The 20,203-nt window shown below is 32.6% G+C and overlaps 1 protein-coding gene across 1 annotated transcript; it reads right to left on the bottom strand.

Annotated features, from left to right (window-relative positions):
• Positions 1 to 3,782: 3,782 nt before the first annotated feature.
• On the bottom strand, positions 3,783 to 15,289 carry TRIADDRAFT_30409 (uncharacterized protein; the record flags this gene model as incomplete). The annotated part of the gene is made up of 7 exons (XM_002116014.1): positions 3,783 to 4,153; positions 4,326 to 4,622; positions 4,801 to 5,097; positions 6,127 to 6,423; positions 10,713 to 10,991; positions 11,454 to 11,741; positions 15,181 to 15,289. Coding segments are annotated over 7 exons (1,938 nt in total), but the record flags the coding sequence as incomplete, so codon positions are not given.
• Between the last annotated feature and the right edge of the window lie 4,914 nt (positions 15,290 to 20,203).

Below are 20,203 nucleotides of genomic sequence, written 5' to 3'. Positions count from 1 at the left end.
TATCACTATACTATAAAGAATTTGAAACTTGATATATAGGTATCAGATAGATTGGATGAATTATTTTCTCGAACCTTTTGGGAAAATTTCCACCCTTCTTTATTTTGAGTATTGAATAGATTACTTTGAATTGTGACCAATTTCTGGGAAGATCAGCAAATCTAGACCTCAGTACAGTTTATTATAAGAAAAATAAATTTGCTTTTGCTTACATTTAATTCTGATTCAGAAACAGACGGCATGACTTCATTCAATTTTGATAATATAGAGGCGGATATGACAATATCTCCGCCATATAACTTTCTGCCTGTTGTCGTTCTAACTAAACCATCGATAATGGTTTCAGAAAAATTGGTACCCACTGTATTAAGTTGTTGAGTCTGTTAAATATCCGTCAATAATTATATTAGGATTTTATCCAAATATGTAGCATAATATATACAGCTTTCAAATCATTTTTACGTGTACTTAGTAATACAAGTTCGGCAATTACAATCGATAGTTATTATTGTGATTGTAGTAATTCGTGAAATTGTAGGTGCAATTTTCAATTTACAAATTATGAAAAGTGTGTAATTAAGATTGATGAGTACGGTACAATATAAGCTTTCCAATCTTCATAATATGCACACACGTATTAACTTAAAGAGAATATATTCTATCACTATCATGTATATTCGTTGTTAGAACATGCTGTGAAAATAATAATATTGTTATAACTATTATCAATAAATCTAATTTTAAACATTATAGATGAGCTTTTTACGTATGCTAGTTAGGTAAGAATATGATAAAAGACTAAATGCTACTGTGGCTTCTATATTTACCAAGACCGATAGAACATCAAATGATGGAGTTTCACAATTAGTCGTATCGATATCATCCCATACGGAATTGCCATTGGTATTAAGCTTACATGAACGAGTAGCATTACCTGATCATAGAATCATATTTAATTTATAGAAGACAACTTTAATTGCAAAATTAAACTATTTATAACAGGTATATTGGGTGTTAGAAATCAATTCTGCAAGCGATAAAATTAACATGTAAATCAAAATAGAGATTTTTACCTTTAGCAGATACAGGGCATTTTGCTATCGCAGTATAACCGTTATATGTTTTAGACCATTTCATATCACTTGTAATTTCACCAAGACAAAACCCTGTAATGTTGCCATCTGATATACCATATAATCACAAAAAAGAAATAGGATATCAATATAAATTTCTTTCAAGGTATATTCTAACGATTGCTTTTCTATACGTTAGAAATTATTAGCGCTAGTATATGACTTTTAAATGAAAAGCAATATCGGGCTGCTGTTGACTTAAAAATATATTTAAACTTCTACTCAATGGAGTAGTTTGATTACCATTAACGTATATATAGGCAGAGTTCGACATTACTGATCCTTTACTATTTGTAAATTGGCATTGATAAGTTCCATTATCTGCTGTATTACTATTCTTTATGAATAAACTTCCATAACCAGCTTTAGTAACAACGCTGTATATGGATGATACTAATTGGCCATTGGACAACCATTGCACAGTAGGTACTGGATCACCGGTTGCTCTACACTCTAGGGTTATATCTGTTCCAGCTGCAACAGTTCTGTTCCGAGGCTGTTGGGTTACATTTGGAGCCACTATTTCATTTGGTTACAAATAATATCAAAGACTGTATTAGTAGTGTGAAATGATTTTAATCTTTAAATTTAGTCGATTACCTGCTGGATAAGTTAAATGAGTAACGGGTGAATTATATGGTCCGAAGCCAACCGAAGTTGCTGCCGCTACTAGTATGGAATAATTAGTAGATGGCAGCAAATTGTATATGGAGTGCTGATTAACATTTCCGAGCGTAATAATAGTGCTATTAGACAAACTATTTTTATTTTGCAGGGAATATGATACTTTGTATTTTGTGATAATTCCGTTTTGATTGACTAGCAGAGGTGGACTCCAACTAATAACGATTGATGTAGCAGCTAAAGTTCCAGATGTAGTCATTACATTGATCGGAGATGCCGAAGGGACTGCGAGTCAATATAAACACAGTGAATGTTCAGTAACAATATGTACGCTTATTATACATTATATCTTTGTTCAGTAGATAGGTTTACAGGTATACTTAAACTTTATAATATTAATAAGCCTATAACGAATTGGTATAATATTTTATTGCGTAATGGCGCCCAATTTTTGTAAAAATATCCATGCAGCTAGTGTAAAATAAATTTTTCGTTACCTGAAAATACTGTTTACGCAATAAATTAAGATAGTTTACTAAAAGTTTCATGGATACTGACCTGATTCTAATGTTTCAATCGATTTCTGTAAGCTTTTTGGACTTGTGCCCGCAGCAGTAAAAGCGTATAAGAATATTAGATAGGTTGAATAATACTTTAGGTTAGCAGCACTATAATATCTAGTGTTGACGTTGGTCGTTGTTTGGTTAACGTAAATAGTACGATTATCGAAAAATCCAAACTTGGTATTACGGAAGACGATATAATATCCAAGAACGATACCATTACGTTGTCTTTCTGGTATTAACTAGTTTATATAATAGTAAAATAAAATGAAATGCATTGAGAATAACATCATGATACTATCTTTTTATATTCCTGAGGATAAAGTAAATTTTATTACGCTTCTGAATTGCATCTACAAAACTACTATTTAGTATTGGCTAGCAACTACCCTTCTAGTTTACAATCGCATAGACAAATTTACAAGTTGTTATATTTTGATCTTTTCGAATATATAGCAAATAATTGCTAATACTACTTTCTACTGGAATTACCAGCAGTCATATTTACTTGGGTGGCAATATAATTTATTATGGCCGAACATAGATCTAGGTACATCATAAAGCCTAATATAGTATTATTAAGGACATGATCAATAATATTTGGCGCTCTGTTAACAGTTTACATTAGGAGTTAAATACTACGCGGGCAAATATATGTTTAACTGGTATTAGAAAATTATCATGAACTATAGTTTCAATTAATAGATAGGAATACTGTAGATGAAAGTAACGTCTTTATAGAAATCTAACACAATTACTTCATCAATCATTTTTTGGGAGGTTCTTTTACCTACGATGCTTTTTGTATTACTATGCTATTACTATAACGGTAACTGATAGACGCCAGAAAAAATCATCAGATGCTGTATTTAATTCAAACGGTAATAACTATTGAAATCAGTAAAATCATTCAGCTTACTTGCCAGCCAACTCGGACAGTATTATTATTATTTATAAGGGAAACGTTCTGTATTACAGGGCTAGCAGGTGCTATAATAATAAATTGAATGAAAATTATATCAAGATGATGTTAGTAGTTGCTAAACATTATGATCAATTAAATGAATGGCAAGCTTACCAGCTTGAAACGTTTTTGTCAATGTACCAATACTGCCAGGTCCAAACCCATTAATAGTGCTTGCTTTAACTGTTATATTGTAATCTGTGTAAGGTATTAATTTATGAACAACTAACGATGTGGTATTCCCGCTAACTTGCATTTCACTCTCATGACTCCATTTACTAGAATAGCAGGAGATGTTATAACTGATTATTATACCATTTTGATCGAATATCGGCGGTGGCAGCCAACTGACTGAGATAGACTCAGCGGATATCGCTATAGCGCTAACATTAGTTGGAGGAGCGCTAGGAACTAAAATATAATGGTAAATTAACAATATAATAAGTAACAAGTAATATAGTACAAGAAATTCTTGTCAATGCTATACTCGTAGTACGATTAAGTTAGATCTGCATGATATTGATAGTTGCAGAAGCTGTAGGAAAGCGATGCAATTAGTGTACTATACTTACCAGCTTGTAATGTTCTTGTTAATATGCCGATACTGTAAGGTCCAAATCCGATAATAGTACTTGCTTTAACTGTTATATTGTAATCTGTGTAAGGTATTAATTGACGAATAACCAACAATGTGATATTGCCGCTAACTTGTATTTCACCGCCATGACTCCGTTGACTGGAATAGTAGGAGATACTATAATTGGTTATAATGCCGTTTTGATCAGATATCGGTGGTGGCAACCAACTCACTGAGATAGAACGAGCGGATATCGGAATAATGCTAACATTGGTTGGAGGAGCACTAGGAACTAAAATATAACCGTAAATGAAATATACGTATAATAGGAAATAAGTAATATCGCGTACGAGAAGTTCTTGTGCATACTACAGTCGTATAATAATTAAATTAGACCTGCATAATACCGTATTAGTAGGTGCAGAAGGCGTAAGAAAGCGATGTAACTAGCGTACTATACTTACCAGCTTGTAATGTTCTTGTTAATATACCCATACTGTAAGGTCCAAACCCGATAATAGTGCTTGCTTTAACTGTTATATTGTAATCTGTGTAAGGTATTAATTGACGAATAACAAACGATGCAGTTTCACTGCTAACTTGCATTTCACCGCCATGACTCCGTTTAGTGGAGTAGTAGGAGATACTGTAATTGGTTATAATGCCGTTTTGATCAGATATCGGTGGTGGCTGCCAACTCACTGAGATAGACCGAGCAGATATCGGAATAATGCTAACGTTAGTTGGAGGAGAACTAGGAACTAAAATATAACGGTAAATGGAAAATATAATAAGAAACAAATAATATCGCGTACGAGAAGTTCCTGTACATAGTGCACGCGTATTCTACTCATACTATCATTAAATTAGATCAACATAATACCAGTCAGTACTTGCAGAAGCTGTAGAAAGGCGATATAATTAACAAAGGAAACTTACCAGCTTGTAATGTTCTCGTTATTATACCGATACTCTTAGGTCCAAATCCAATAATGGTACTTGCTTTAACTGTTACATTGTAATCTGAGTAAGCTATTAATTTATCAATAACCAGCATTGTGATATTGCCGCTAACTTGTATTTCACCACCATGGCTCCATTTACTGGAATAGTAAGCAATATTATAATTGGTTATAACACCATTTTGATCTGATTTCGGTGGCGGTAGCCAGGTAACAGAAATTGATCGAGCAGATATTGTTGTAGCTCTAACATTAGCTGGGGCAGCAGAAGGAACTAGGAATAAAGAAATATTAAATACGACATATAGAAATTAAGACTGTCGAAAGTTCTGTGCATGTTGCAATTACTAATTATAATGGGCCTAACATCGTTAATCATAGCATCAGATGTGCTTACCAGTTTGTAGTGTATTTGTTAATATATTGGTGCTACTGGATCCAAATCCAACGGTGGTTGCTGCTTTAATCGTAATATTATAATATGTATATGGAAATAATCTGCGAAGAATCTGCGATGACGTATTGCCGCTAACTTGTATAGTACTACCATGCATCCGTATATTAGAATAATAAGAAATACTATAATTGATAATGATTCCATTTTGATCCAATAACGGTGGCGGCAGCCAACTAACAGAAATTGACGAAGCGGTTAACGACATAGCGCTGATATTAGATGGCGGAGCACCAGGAACTTTAGTGATAAATGCAAAAGCAAGGTTAGTTACATTAAATTTGGCTATAGAGAGTGCACAGTACTACAGTTATATTAAATCAAGATGATATTACTAGCTACTAATAAGGTTTTAAATTTTTAGTCGTAGTATTTGACATGTTTTACCGGCTTGAAATGTTCTTGTTAATATACCAATACTGTCCGGTCCGAATCCGATGATATTGGCTGCTTTAACTGTTATGTTATAATCTGTATATGGTATTAATCCAACAAGAACCAACGTTGTGATATTTCCGCTAGTTTGTATAGTACTACCTTGCTGCCATTTATTAGAATAATAAGAAATATTATAATTAATTATAACGCCATGTTGATTTGATATCGGCAGAGGTAGCCAAGTAACGGAGATTGACCAAGCCGATATTGCTGTAGCGTTTACGTTAACTGGAGGACTGCTAGGTACTATCGACAAATAACGAATAACAAATAAAAATGAATAGCAGTTAAATATTACCAAATTTTCCTGTATATAATATAGGTATTTTCATATCCATATCATTAAAGTAAGATGATTTGTATGCCTGCTTCGTGACAAGACTAATTATAATCATAGCATACGATATTTACCAATTTGTGGTGTCCTTGTAACTATACCGATACTGGCTGGTCCAAATCCAATAATAGTAGCTGCTTTAACAGTGATACTATAATTTGTGTGCGGTATTAATTCTTCAAGAAGCAAGGATGTTGTATTACCGCTAACTTGTATAGTATCACCATGCTTCCATTCATTAGAATAGTAAGAAATGTTATAATTGACTATAACACCATTTTGATCAGATATCGGTGGCGGCAGCCAAGCAACAGAGATTAACCGGCCGGAAATTGGTATCGTACTAACGTTGCTTGGAGGAGCAGTAGGAACTATTAGAATAAAGGTAAATTCAAGGTAAATCAGAAGATATTGTCTAATTTATCGTACTGTGTTGTATATATTCATATCTTGCTGTAGATAAATTACGCTAAAATGATAATAATATAGTCAATAATCATAAACGAAGACGTGATTATTCACAGCACGTAATACTCACAGGTTTGTAATGTTCTTGTTATTATACCCATACTGTCAGGTCCGAATCCAATGACTGTAGCCGCTTTAATTGTTACATTATAATCTGTATATGGCCTTAATCCGTCAAGCACTAATGATGTATTATTGTTATCGACTTGTATAGTACCGGTATCTTTCCATTTACTAGAATAGTAAGTAACATTATAATTAATTATAATTCCATTTTGATCGATTAATGGTGGTGGTAGCCAGTCCACAAAGATTGACCAAGCCGATATTGATGTGGTGCTAATATTAGCTGGAGGAGCACCAGGAGCTATAATAATAAGGCAAAATAAAAGTAATCATAATAAGAATTAATCTCGTTCAATAAAATATTGTATGCATTTTGCTACCGTTACATAACCATATTGATATCCGTAGCTGCTAATGCTTAAAATCATATTATAGTTTGACTTATTATAGCATGTAATAAGCTTACCAGCTTGGAAGGTTCTTGTTACTATACCGATACTTTCAGGTCCGAATCCGATGATAGTGGCTGCTTTAACTGTTACGTTATAATCTGTATATGGTATTAATCTGTTAAGTACTAATGATGTAGCACTTCCAGTGGTTTTTATAGTATTACCATGTTGCCATTCGCTAGAATAATATGAAATATGATAATTAATTATAACGCCATGTTGATAAGATATCGGTAGTGGTAGCCAGGTAACAACTATTGACCAAGCCGATACTGTTGTAGCGCTAACGTTAACTGGAGAAGCACTAGGAACTATAATAGAGGACGTAGAATAGATCGTAACAAGTCAAAATTAGTATCATCAGATATTCTGTGTATAACGTTTTACAAAGTTATCTGTTATGTATCAAGTTTTTACAATGTTTGAATCACACGACGTCTACACCATGAAAATTAAAGTAGATCTTGATGATAGTAGGTACTATTTAATAACAGAATATGTTATAGCACGTAATTCTTACCAGTTTGTTCTGTTACAGATATTATATCGTCACTACTGGGCCCATATCCAATGATAGTCGCTGCTTTAATTGTAATGTTGTAAGCAGTATATGGTATTAACCCTCCAAGAACTGATACTGTTTTACCGTCACTAACTTGTGTGCTTCCGCCATGTCTCCATTTTGTTGAGTAATAGGAAATGTTATAACTCATAATAACACCGTTTCGATGGGATAGTGGTGGCGGCAACCACGTAACAGAAATTGACCACGGAGTTGTGGATATAACGCTAATATTTGTTGGAGGTGCACTAGGAACTATGATACAACATGCAAAAGAGGATTATAACTGGTAGAAATTTACATTTTCGAATATTACACTAGGTATTACTGTAATTCGAAATCTCAGTATTCAAAAGTAATCATGCAAAAATACTGGCTCATTCAGACGGTACTACTAGAAGATAGCACATTTAAAATCTAATCTATAATGTACGTAATCGTGAACGTATCGCGATTAATACAACACAATTATTTTTATTTACGAATTTACTTACCATCTTCATGAGTTGTGCCATTTATAATCATTCCCATTGGACCTATCAGGCCATACTTAATATTATATGGTATGACCTGGTAAAAATAAACTTGATTTTCTTCTAAATTGGTAGAATCAAAACTAGTACTTCCTCCATCATACAAAACTGCTGATTGTATATCAGTGACATTATAAGGGTAAGTAGCTTTCCACTGGTACAATCGGTAGTTGATTTGACCGTTCGGTAGCTTAGGTGGTGTCCATTTTATTCGAATAGTGGTAGAATTATATCCCAATGCATATAGATTATTGACAGTATCTTCAGGATCTGTAATAATTACATAAAGATAATCGGATAAGATGAGTTACTTCTAAAACAGTAACAGTACATATCGGGTTTACTTGCAGTTTAGAAGTGATGATATCATCAGTCATATGAATACGCTGATATATACTAATTTAACATAGGAATAATTTTTTAGTATTGACTATTTTGTACTTGTTTCATTAGTTGTGGACGAAGTGGATATTATTCCGCTATTACCAACAGCATTACTTGCCCAGACCAAAATATAATAGAAGGTGTTAGGTTTTAATCCGCTAAAATTGACTGATGTTATCGTTGGAGGCACGACACAGGCGTTAGTGACGATGCTTGATGAACAGTTAATTGCAATTGTTCGATTATCGACATTAGTAATGGTTACAGAATAGTTAGTTAACGGCGTATTTCCAGTAAATATAGGAAAATCCCAGGATATTGTCAAGGAACGTGGCATGATATTTGATATTTGCACACTTTGTACAGACCACGGTGGTTCTAGCATTTTAATCATAACCCCCAAAAAGAAGTTTAACGTTTAAATCACGCTATAGCTTAGTAGAATAAATACAATTTTATATCTCCGTCTTTCTTCAGTAATAATAATAGCAAGGGAGTCGCAATAAATCCTCAGGTTAATTCATTACAACTAAAGTATTACAACAAATAAAGATTTGTTTGCCAACGCACCGTATTAAACATGCTATAACAAAAATAATAATCTAAATAACATTATATCGTGATAATTATTTCTAATGAGCTAATATAATAAAAAAAAGTCGAGGTAATGAGGATTTAAACGATAATAGTGATAATTCATTATTTAATTGTACTGTTGAAATATACTGAGGTAAATATTTCACTGATTTTATACGTCTATCTAAATTGTTTTATATACTATGGGATCAAGCTGTATTCCGTCTACAGTATAATATATAAAACTAATCATTAACGGAGTCTTTTAATATTACAGTAAACTAAAACTTGACTACTCGTATCGTATTAAAATAGTAGACTAAATTTTTGACGTGACTATCTTTAGATGTAAGATATAGTATGGTGATAATATAGGCTCTGCTAAGGTTTCATGACTGAAATAATTGTAATAGTGGGTCTTGATTGCTTACCTAATATTGTAAGTGAAATAAGTTCAGTATTACTGCTTGTATAATTATTTGACATAGCACAGCTATAATTGCCAGCGTCTTCGTGGGTTGATGCATCAATAGTTAACGTGGTCATAACCGATGATGAAGCGATTTTGTTAATAGAGATAGAATAATTAAGGTTATTTAAGACAGTGCCATTTCTTTTCCAAGTAGCTGTAGTAGCAAGAGGTATGCCTGAACAACTACAGATCAAGCTGAATTTTTGGTCGATAGGAGCATCTACTATTGTGTTCGGTGAGGTTACAACCAATGCAGCTATAATTAATTAAAGTTAGAAACTCCAGTTCAATACATGACATTTAAACTAAACATTGTATAAGAAAAGAAGACAATTTGATTGTTTGCCCTTTACAATTTATACTACTAGACTGGCTAAGCAGTTAGAATGTTTAAATGAGCGATTATACTTCAAGCAAGAAGTCACTTTCTAAAGTCCAGTCAAAATGAACAAATTTGACATCCACAGAGAAATCGCTAAGATCACGCCAATTCTTAACCATGTATCTCGGTAATAAAATTGTAAATATACTGAAAATTTATTTGACATTTTGCTACCGATAGTAAGTTAGCCATTTGCTACTTTACGAGATATTGTCATACCAATAACAGACCTAAGCTACTTCTTACTTGGATCGAAAATTTAGACATGCTATAGACTAGTATGCTAGTAGGTAAGTAGTAACATAAATTTGCAATGTCTGGTATTACTTGAACTTACTATAGACGATAATGGTAGCAACATTGCTTGATATATTTCCAGCAGCATTTCGAAATAAACATTGGTATTTTCCGGACTGTTTGGTTGTAACATTAATAAGCGATAGTATTTCTTGATCATTTGATGATGTAATGACAGCACCATTTCGTGTCCAAGTAATATTCGGCTGTGGATAGCCATCGCTGCTACAGTTCAAGGATATAGATGTACCTACGTAGATATTAGCACTTTGTGGCGAAGCGATCACGAAGGGTTTTGCTACATCATTAAAAATGATCACAAAATATTTTATATTTCATTAATAATCAATGCAAATTTTGATTTATAATACCTTATGATGTTAATAACTCTATACAGCGGCCTAAGCACACAGTTTAAGAGAACACAGGTCGTTTGGGCTTATTAGTCTATAATACTGATCGACTTACTGTACACAGTAATGTCCATATTACTGCTAGCACTACCAATAAGGTTGGTACTGGTACAGTTATAGCTTCCAGCGTCCATCTCAGTTACGTTGGTTAATAATATTTGGCTTTGGTTATACGACGTCGATAAGTAAGTTGTTCTATTAATTTCGATACCATCTTTATACCATGTAAAAGTGGGTACAGGATTTGCGTTTGCTTGGCAATTTAATATTATTGCGCTATTTTCTATAACTGATTGGCTAGAGGATGTAAGTTCTGTTATAATACGAGGTGCAACTGTAGAATCGGGTACATCATTCACGTATTTTTAATAATATGTAGTAGAAAGAATATAGACGTCCATATTAGTAATTGTTTAAAATCTAACTGTCAGTGATATATATCAGATTTTGAGCATTAAAGTTATTGTTTCATAAAAGGTTTTTGTGCATTCATCGCAGTAAATCGACGCGATGCAGTTGATTATATGTGTTTCAGCTGATATAACTGATACTTAAATTAAAATATGTCTATATGTTTCGGATAAATTGAATTTTTTTAAAATGAGTAACAATTATACTTACAAAATAGAATAGTTATGAAAAGTTATTTTAATATAGATAGCGTACAATTTATCTGGCAAACATTTAGTTAGACTAAGTTTTCTCGCAGTCAATCAAATTATTCTCCATGGCGTGTTTCATATAATAGTAAATCAATTTCAAGTGATAATTACGGGTACTTGTCTGATTCACTTACATTGAACTTCAACCCGGCTAGCCATACTAGTAATATTTCCAAGTCTGTTAGTTAATTTGCACTGGTAAAATCCGTCATCGCCAATATTAGCTGAGAAGATAACGAGTGTCGCCGTACGATTGGTACTACTTGCATTAGTATAGGTAGTGAAATCAGAAGTCGTTGGCTGATTGTTTTTGAGCCATGTTACGCTAAAGATCGGTAAACTAGTTCCTGTACATTGCAGTTCGATTCTATCGCCTTCGACAATAGTAGTATTGCTAGGATTAAGGAGTATTTTTGGAGCATCTAATGTGATGATTTCACAGGTTATTAGAAGAACGTCATAATTACAAAAATTGGTGCATATGATATTAACTACATTAGATAAATGACTATTATATTAAGATCATATAATTATTGATTAGTGTTGGAATATAGTAACATCTTCTATTGGCTATTTTATAAGTCTTTATCAATTACGCAGTAAATATCAATATTCTGGTAGACTTACAATAAACAATCACAATTGCATCCATTGTCGTACTCGCGCCAGCAGAATTTTGTCCTCTACATTTATAACTGCCACTGTCCGAAATTGACGTATTATTTATAAGTAGAGTAGACAACCCGCTCGGCTCAGTGGAATAAGAGGAGTCCAGTAATTTTTTGTTATCTTTAAGCCAAGAAATAGTAGGACTAGGTTCGCCTTGTATTTGACATACTAGTTTAAATGTATCACCAGAGTCGATGGTAACATTCAATGGATTTTGGACAATAAATGGACTAACTAAAGTAAATTTAGCAGATAAGATTGATATAGAATTTGGTTAGAAGTAACTAAAGATAGCTATAACTGTTTCGTAGCAAAAATTGAATATAAAATATTTTATTAGAAAAATTTACAAAGGAATTCTTTCGTAATTCAATGCCGAATTACGTTCGATATTAAAATGTTCTTTCTGCTCTCTACGTTATGAAATATGTCAAATATTACGATAATAATAAATACTAATACATGAAGAATTCTGATATAAAACGGATATTATTCTAGACTACACTTTGTTTTCCTATGGTGCTATCCAACTTTATTTAGATACTAGGAAACACTTAGTCTATTCCAGTGACTAGTATCCGTAGATTATGTAGTATTAATAAAGAATGATGTGGAATAGTAGAATTTTATGCTGTTATTAGAATTCAATTCTATGAAATTAGGTCTTACAGTACTACAAATCTATAAGACTGAGTTTAATCATATTAAAATATTAAATCATGATCGAAATTATATTTTGCTAAGGTAGATTTTTGTGATTATGTTAGGAAAGAGTACCAAACTGCTAATTATTTGATGACACTCGATACCGTATCTAATACAGTGTCAATTTATAAGTCCACTAGTTGTTTCTGTATACTCGTGCAGTTAACAGTTCTTTTTTTATAATAAAGAAAAGATCTGATTTGATTCAGCATAATTAGTTCTATCGTTAATGTTTAAATTAAGCGTATTAAAATGGTACTGACAAGCTGATTTTCGATAAATTACATCATATTAATAAAATTTATGATCTTATTACAGATGCGCACAATGCTATGTGATCATCAATAGTATTTCTGATTCAAGATGGTTACAATCTGAATTCTGTTACATCTTTACTGCTAATACTTGTAATCTAGGTCTGGTAATATATGCATAAAATTAGATTATCGCAATAATTCTATGATTATGAACTCAAGCTATTTCTACAATGCTTTAAGATGTAGTCATCACCGATGAAAATATAATATTTGGTGTTACTTTTGAATATAATTCTGTAATAGAATGACGATTCTGATTCTTCAATACTAAAACAGATTCATTGTACACAAGAAAGACGATATAAGTAAATACTACAGATAGTATTAACGAGCGATGTTAGTTCTGGGTTAAATCTAAATATATTGCGATGGTGTCTTAACCACATTTATTTGAAAATGATCTTTTACTGTGAAATTTTTTGTTATCGTAGCCCGATGATTTAATATCGTCACTAAGCGATAGTTTTATTAATTTGATAATTACGATAATGTCCTATTACTTTTATTACAGATTACTAGCGCTTCTTATTATCTTATTGTATGATTCTATGTATCGGCATCGACTGCATGACAGCCTCGCAATTCGTCACGATATTCGCTTTACTAACAAGTATTTTGTAGAAGGCAAAGGATGAAAGGGTGGAATGTTCAGTCAAGAGCGATCAAGCATACGAAATCTTCAAGACAACATTGACTGAGATCTCTATTCTGAGATAGCTAATCTACGCCGCCTGTACATCTTCTAAATCGATATTTCCGACGTTGTTATTGGTACTCAATCGGCAGAAAAGAATTCTAATAATGAAGAGAGGCCGATTGCCTACATATCTCACACATTGTTAAAGTATGAACTTGCATATAGCCCTGTAGAAAAAGTGTGCTTAGCCATAATTTGGTGCTTAATTATGAATGTTAAAATATTTACCTGAAAGTATTAAAACTGAGCTATATACTGATCAGAAGCTTCTAGCTTGGCTTACATTCTATACAACCCTAATAAACATCTTTCTTAGATGGTCGCTGATTGTTTCTAATTATTATATTAACATTTATGTATGAAACTAAATTTCAAAGTGGCCTTATAATTCTAATACAGATCGCCTCTCTCGATTATATCCCAAGTTATCTAGCCATGAGTAAATCATACGTAGCAGTTACTTGGTGTACTAAGATCTAAGTTGTATTTATAACTTTAATTTACAGTTAGCGATAGCAATATGTTTCGGATTACAATTGCCTCCTATAATTATCTCGTTGTATAACTCTTTGTATCTATATACTCGTAGGCTGCACTATAACTTTGTCGGGAGACTACTGTATCGTATACGGTGTAACATACTGGCTATTTACTATGATGTTATGATCAACATGTTTACTGTTTGGCATTATAATAGTCACTTGATGTTATTGCAATGTAATAGTTATTTGCTATTGATATTATTATACGAATATAGACATATTATCGTTATTCTAATGATATTGATTCTATGTAAATGTGAGATTAATCGTAAGTCTTCCTATGAGATGGTAATATTAACAAATACCAGTAAATTTATCTCTTATAGGACATTATCATAGACTAAATCTATTTACCATCTATTTACTTCGTGTATGTTATGTGTAAACAAGTTATCATAATCCTATATAAATGAGCTGATTTCTTGTAACTTTATTCATCTATCTTGTTGAGTCCTTACATCCTGTAGTGTTCTGCTTACTCTCAATAGAGTATCTTATAATATCTAATACTCTGCGAGTATATTACATACTGTACTAGTTCTATTACTATAAAATACGTATATAAGAATACTATACAACAGTGTTTGACGATTTTGGAGTGAATAAGAATGAAGATATAAAACGCTACTGTATAATTGCTCGGAAGAAAAATGAAGAGAGAATTCAGGTCAAAGCATAGTTGCTAATCTCATTTCAGTTTTATGGGAGGTTAAGACAGTCTGTATGATGTCATTCTATCTAATAACTAGCGACTACAGCACGAGTGTATTCTTGTATGTAATATTCAAGATAAAATTATTAAGTGATTCGGGCCATAATCACAATTCGCTAAAGTTATTATTTTAACATGTCAGTAAGAGCCATTGTCTTCATTGCTACAAATACAATTACTAATAACGAATCTAGATAAAATATCGTTAATTTAACTTACTTCTGACTGTTACTATTGCGGTAAAATTGTGTGTTCCAATCAAATTTTCGACGGAGCAAGTATAATTAGCTGCATCGGCCAAGGATACGTTTTGTATTCGAAGTGTAGTTAGATTAAAATAAGTATCTCTAGCGATTACGATGTTATCTTTCAACCATGTAACAGTAGCATTATTGTTAGAGGTATAGTCACAAGTTAAGACCAAATTATGTCCAGCTATTGGAAAAATGTCACCAATAATTGATTTGACAACAGGTTTGGCTATAATAAAGAGTAAGTAGAATTATTGGCACGGATTATAGAGATGATAAAATTACTAATGATAAATGTAACACTTACTGTAGACAATAATTTGAGCTGATGCACTATTTAGTAAGCCAATACTAGTGCAGAACTGGCAATAATATGATCCAGCATTACTAGAAGAACTTGAGGTAACAGTTAATGTTGAATTGCCAGAATATGGAGCTCTTTGCACATTCGCGGTGATCAGTATATTATCTTTATACCAAACAACGGATAATGATGGATAACCGATTGCACTGCAGGTTAAGTTAAATCCTTGATTTTCATGTACTATTTGTGCTATTGGATTTTCAACCACAGTAATAAATGCTAAAATCAAAATAAGACATCAATAATTAATTGCACTACCATAATATTTACTGATGCTACCATTAGAACGCAGTTTCATAATTGTAATTTAATTACGCTAGTATCCATAAGCAACACTGTTTTAAAATAGTAATTACTGTATTATTAATAAGCTTACAGCGATAGGTTGCGGGAAATTGGAAACCACCAGATAGGCTAGTTAATGACCTACTAGTTGATTCACTGTGTTCTATTAATCCAAATCTCACAGTGGGCGTGATATGCTTGATAAAATAACCATTACCACTCGAAGAAACGGTGGTGGATGTGATAGCATAATTAACACCTGCTGCTGCTCGTTCATTCCATATTACGCCATGGGAACTGAGTGGTTGATTATTTAGACGAATTCCATCTTTATAACTAGTTGGAATAATAATAGTTATAAATGGATATGCAGTATAGAGCGGAGATGTTCTTTTAATGTACATGAAGTAGTTAGTCATGAATTGATCGATTGCAGGCACAATGTTCATGGATGGTTGACTTGGAGAACCAACACTTTTTACGCCTCGATCGTAATGCATGAGTAAGCAACGTTCACTGCATTTTAATACTGTAGCTCTTGGAATTGTGAGAGTAAATTCGTAATAATCCCCTTTATTGATAGTAGTAGACAAGCTGAGCTGTGTTGCTGTGATAACAGTGTTATCATATGCTCCAATAACGCGGTATACATCTGCGACTCTTTGATTATTAATAATGAGGACATAAATGCTCCCTAAACGTTCCACGGATGGATATTGAGCAATTAAGTAATTACATGTAGATTGCCCTTCCAATAACGCTGCACACATATTGTTACCAAATACGGCTATTGGTTTATTAGCTGAGACTTGTGTACCGGTAAAATCTGTTAAAGCACTATAATAGAAGACTTCATGCTTATTTAAGGTGATATTGACCGGATCAGTTAATGATGCAGTTTGTGAATTGAATGTTAACGTAGCTGAAGTACGTATACTAATGGCAGTGTTGTCTTCGGTTGCTACAATACTAAATCGCGAATTTCCCGTTGTGCTATTGTATAGCCCTATAACATACTCTTTGCCATATGTTCTGACTGGTAATGCACGATATGCATCTTGTTTCGTCGACCTGGATTGGTATACTCCTACAGAAACATCTTGATCGGCAAAGATGTTTATAATTCTGCTGGAAACTCCGATAGTTTGAAGTGTAGTGCTTATACTCGGGGTTATAGTCAAAGTTTCCCATGCGGGTATCGAATAAGATGTAGCCTTATTATCGACTTTAGTAGTTACAATGACTTCACATGGATGATCGAAGGAGGTTATATGTATCCTATCGAACAGTGGGGCATCATGCATGATGACAACGTTAAATTCTCTGCCACGGCTAGATTCGTGAACATCACCTTGCCGCGATACTATAAAAGCGATCAATAAACATCAGTAAGGTTGTCAGTAAATACGTACTTTAGTACATCATGTAATAAGGGAATGCTAGCATACGGGTATAATTATCAACTTCAATAACAATATCCAATCAGACGAATCTAATTTCAAAGTTATCAAAATCGAAAATCGACGACTACGCTATCTGATTTGCTTGCAATGGAATCGTGTAGTAGGATATACTGTACCGGTAATTATTTTAAACTTTAATAATTATGATAACTCAGTGTTAGTAGGTATTATTTAGGTGCGACTGGAGTCCAAAATCGATAGCTATCTGATTTACGAATAAACAGTATTACAGAAATTTCATTTTATCAAGACAAACGAGTACAGTAGCGTATCCTAGCATAGAATTTCGATAACTACCTGATTTAGTTGTTAATTATTATTACATATCCTATCCATGCTGCTATTTGTACATATACATGATCATAACATGTTAGAATAACGCAGTCAATTTCATAACTAATTTTTTACTCTTTCTATTCCCATCGGTAACTGATCATTTTCCAACATCACATTTTATAGAATTATCCATGTATTGAACTCTAGACCTAGTAATTTCCATAATTCCTAGTATCATAATAATGCCTAGCCTAGTTAATATACAGTATAGATGCTGAACTGAAGTTCAATAGCCTTATTAATTGAATAGACCGATTAATTAACACACGTATTTCACAGTACGAGTGCTTTACGTATAGAACTAAGAAATAAGATGCTATTCATGCCATACTGGAAAAATATACATAAAGCAAAATTTTGCTAGGCAGCATTCTACTATTAACTTTAGAAAATACAAGTTCCACTTATTTCCCTTCAATATCTATTTATCTACCGACGATTTAAGTCACTACTTTAATTTCTTAAAGGGTTTAATTGATCATAATATTTTACTTTGCGCTTGAACTGTAAAAATACAGTGGATAGAAATGATGACCAGTGATAACAACTTGATCATTTTCATAGCTGGACTGCTGGTATCTTCCTTCAATCGTCAGCTACCAATTTCTTTGACGATCTACAATAGATTATGATTTATTATTAATAATGATATTATCAACGAGTGCTGTTTTATGAAAGATAGAAGGCAATTCGCTTCATCATTAAAATAACATCCACGGTTTGACAAAATATTAGCGACGGTACGGCACTGCTTTGTCATGTTTTTGCTGATCAACAACTTCAACTCATTTTAATATTTAGTCTTTGCACATTGTAGTAGTTGTTACTGTAATTTAGAAGCAAAGCCATTAATTACATATTACTAAATACTGTCAGCCCTATTATTCTATTATTCTATGATGCTACCAATAAACCTGCTATTAATTAAACTAATGATTTTTAATGAGACTATTCTTTTCGTTATTCACAAGGATAAAGGAACGGTTAGATGATGATAATTTGAGTTCATTTCTGTATGAGATCATTTAGTATGCCAGCAATACTTTCAATACTATATATAAAGCAATTGAACAAGAGCATTTGAGAATTACTTCGCTTAATTAACTGGAGGGGATGAAGGATATAATTCATATTGACGCAAAAGACGCACTATTGCAATAGCACAGTAACAGTCTACAGTATTTCCTCTAGCATTGCCATAAGGAATAAATAAACATGATCTATTCTGTTATCAAACTGGCCCTTTCCATGGTTTTAATAAATTATGACGGTAGATTTTTGATGGCGTTAAGAAGCTACAGTGGCCTATGATGACCAAAAAATGAAAAAATCAAGAATCGTAGATTTCGATCGAAATAACTGCAATTTAAGAAACTTTAGATTTAATTCTTGTTGAGTGAGAATACAGAAGTTCTTGAAAGGGCGTGTCAACATTTTTTTCATAAGCGAGGCATAGTCAAAAATCAACTACAGTAACAACTATTTAAGTGATTTTAATCCTGAGATTTAGCTGCGATTTGTACTGAGAGTGAATACACGTACATGTGCAGTCGTTGTATAACTTTTAATAATGGCATACTAGCTAATTCTGAGAGCTGGCGAGATCACGGCCAAGAGTCAACTAAAAGTTGTGACTAGAAAAATAATTTTAAACCCGAAATTCGGATTCAAGTTACTGTATATTTAATACATGTATGATTACTCGCTGTCCAATTTATTGAAGCGAATATAAGTTTAGTTTGTAATGTGTGGATTATGTTTTAAGCATTTTTCAGTTAAAAAACAGCAATTAAAGTAGGCGATTGCAGCTATGCAAGCTTTTACAATTACAGTTCTTAGTTGTAGATAGAAACGAAACAATATGGCTTTGTATCAAAAGGGAGACGTGACATTTTCGTAACTGGTAAGGGCAAATGACTGCAATGAAATTGTTTTAAATTTTAATGAGGACTTATTTTTTCTTCGAATGAAGTAGATTGGACTAGTGTTAATTAAGTAAAACATATATATTAGTGTACAATATAATCCTTAGCACAGCGCAGTGATTTCAGCTAATTACAGTAGTTTTGTACGCTACATAATTTATAGGGAAAAACACTTATTAATTAAATATCGGCAAATATATTAATGACATATTACGTTAAGGTTCACTTTAAGAGTAGAAGTAATGACGATTCACTTAGTCAAATAGCAAGGATAGTCCGTAACTAAAGGAAAATCGAGCTTAGAAAAGCCATACTTTATTATTTTAATATAATGTTTATGATTTAAATTGAGACTGATACAGGTAGTTGCAGTACATTATGCGAGAAGTATAATATACTGCTTTAATTCAAATTAGCCAAATAAATCATTTTGATTAATACTTATGTTGTACTTATGGCGAACTAAATCATTTTCTTACCGTGTTTAATTTGTTGGCAATGATAGTCGAAATCGAATTTTTTAGTTACGTGCTCTGTCAGGATTTATTTAAGAATTCTTTTCTCTATGTTATCCTCTTATATAAAATACTAATAATTCACATAAGTGGATCACAGAGG

Source organism: Trichoplax adhaerens, genomic scaffold, assembly GCF_000150275.1.
Source record: "Trichoplax adhaerens TRIADscaffold_13 genomic scaffold, whole genome shotgun sequence".
Lineage (NCBI taxonomy): Eukaryota > Metazoa > Placozoa > Uniplacotomia > Trichoplacea > Trichoplacidae > Trichoplax > Trichoplax adhaerens.
This window is presented reverse-complemented; position numbering and strand designations above follow the sequence as displayed.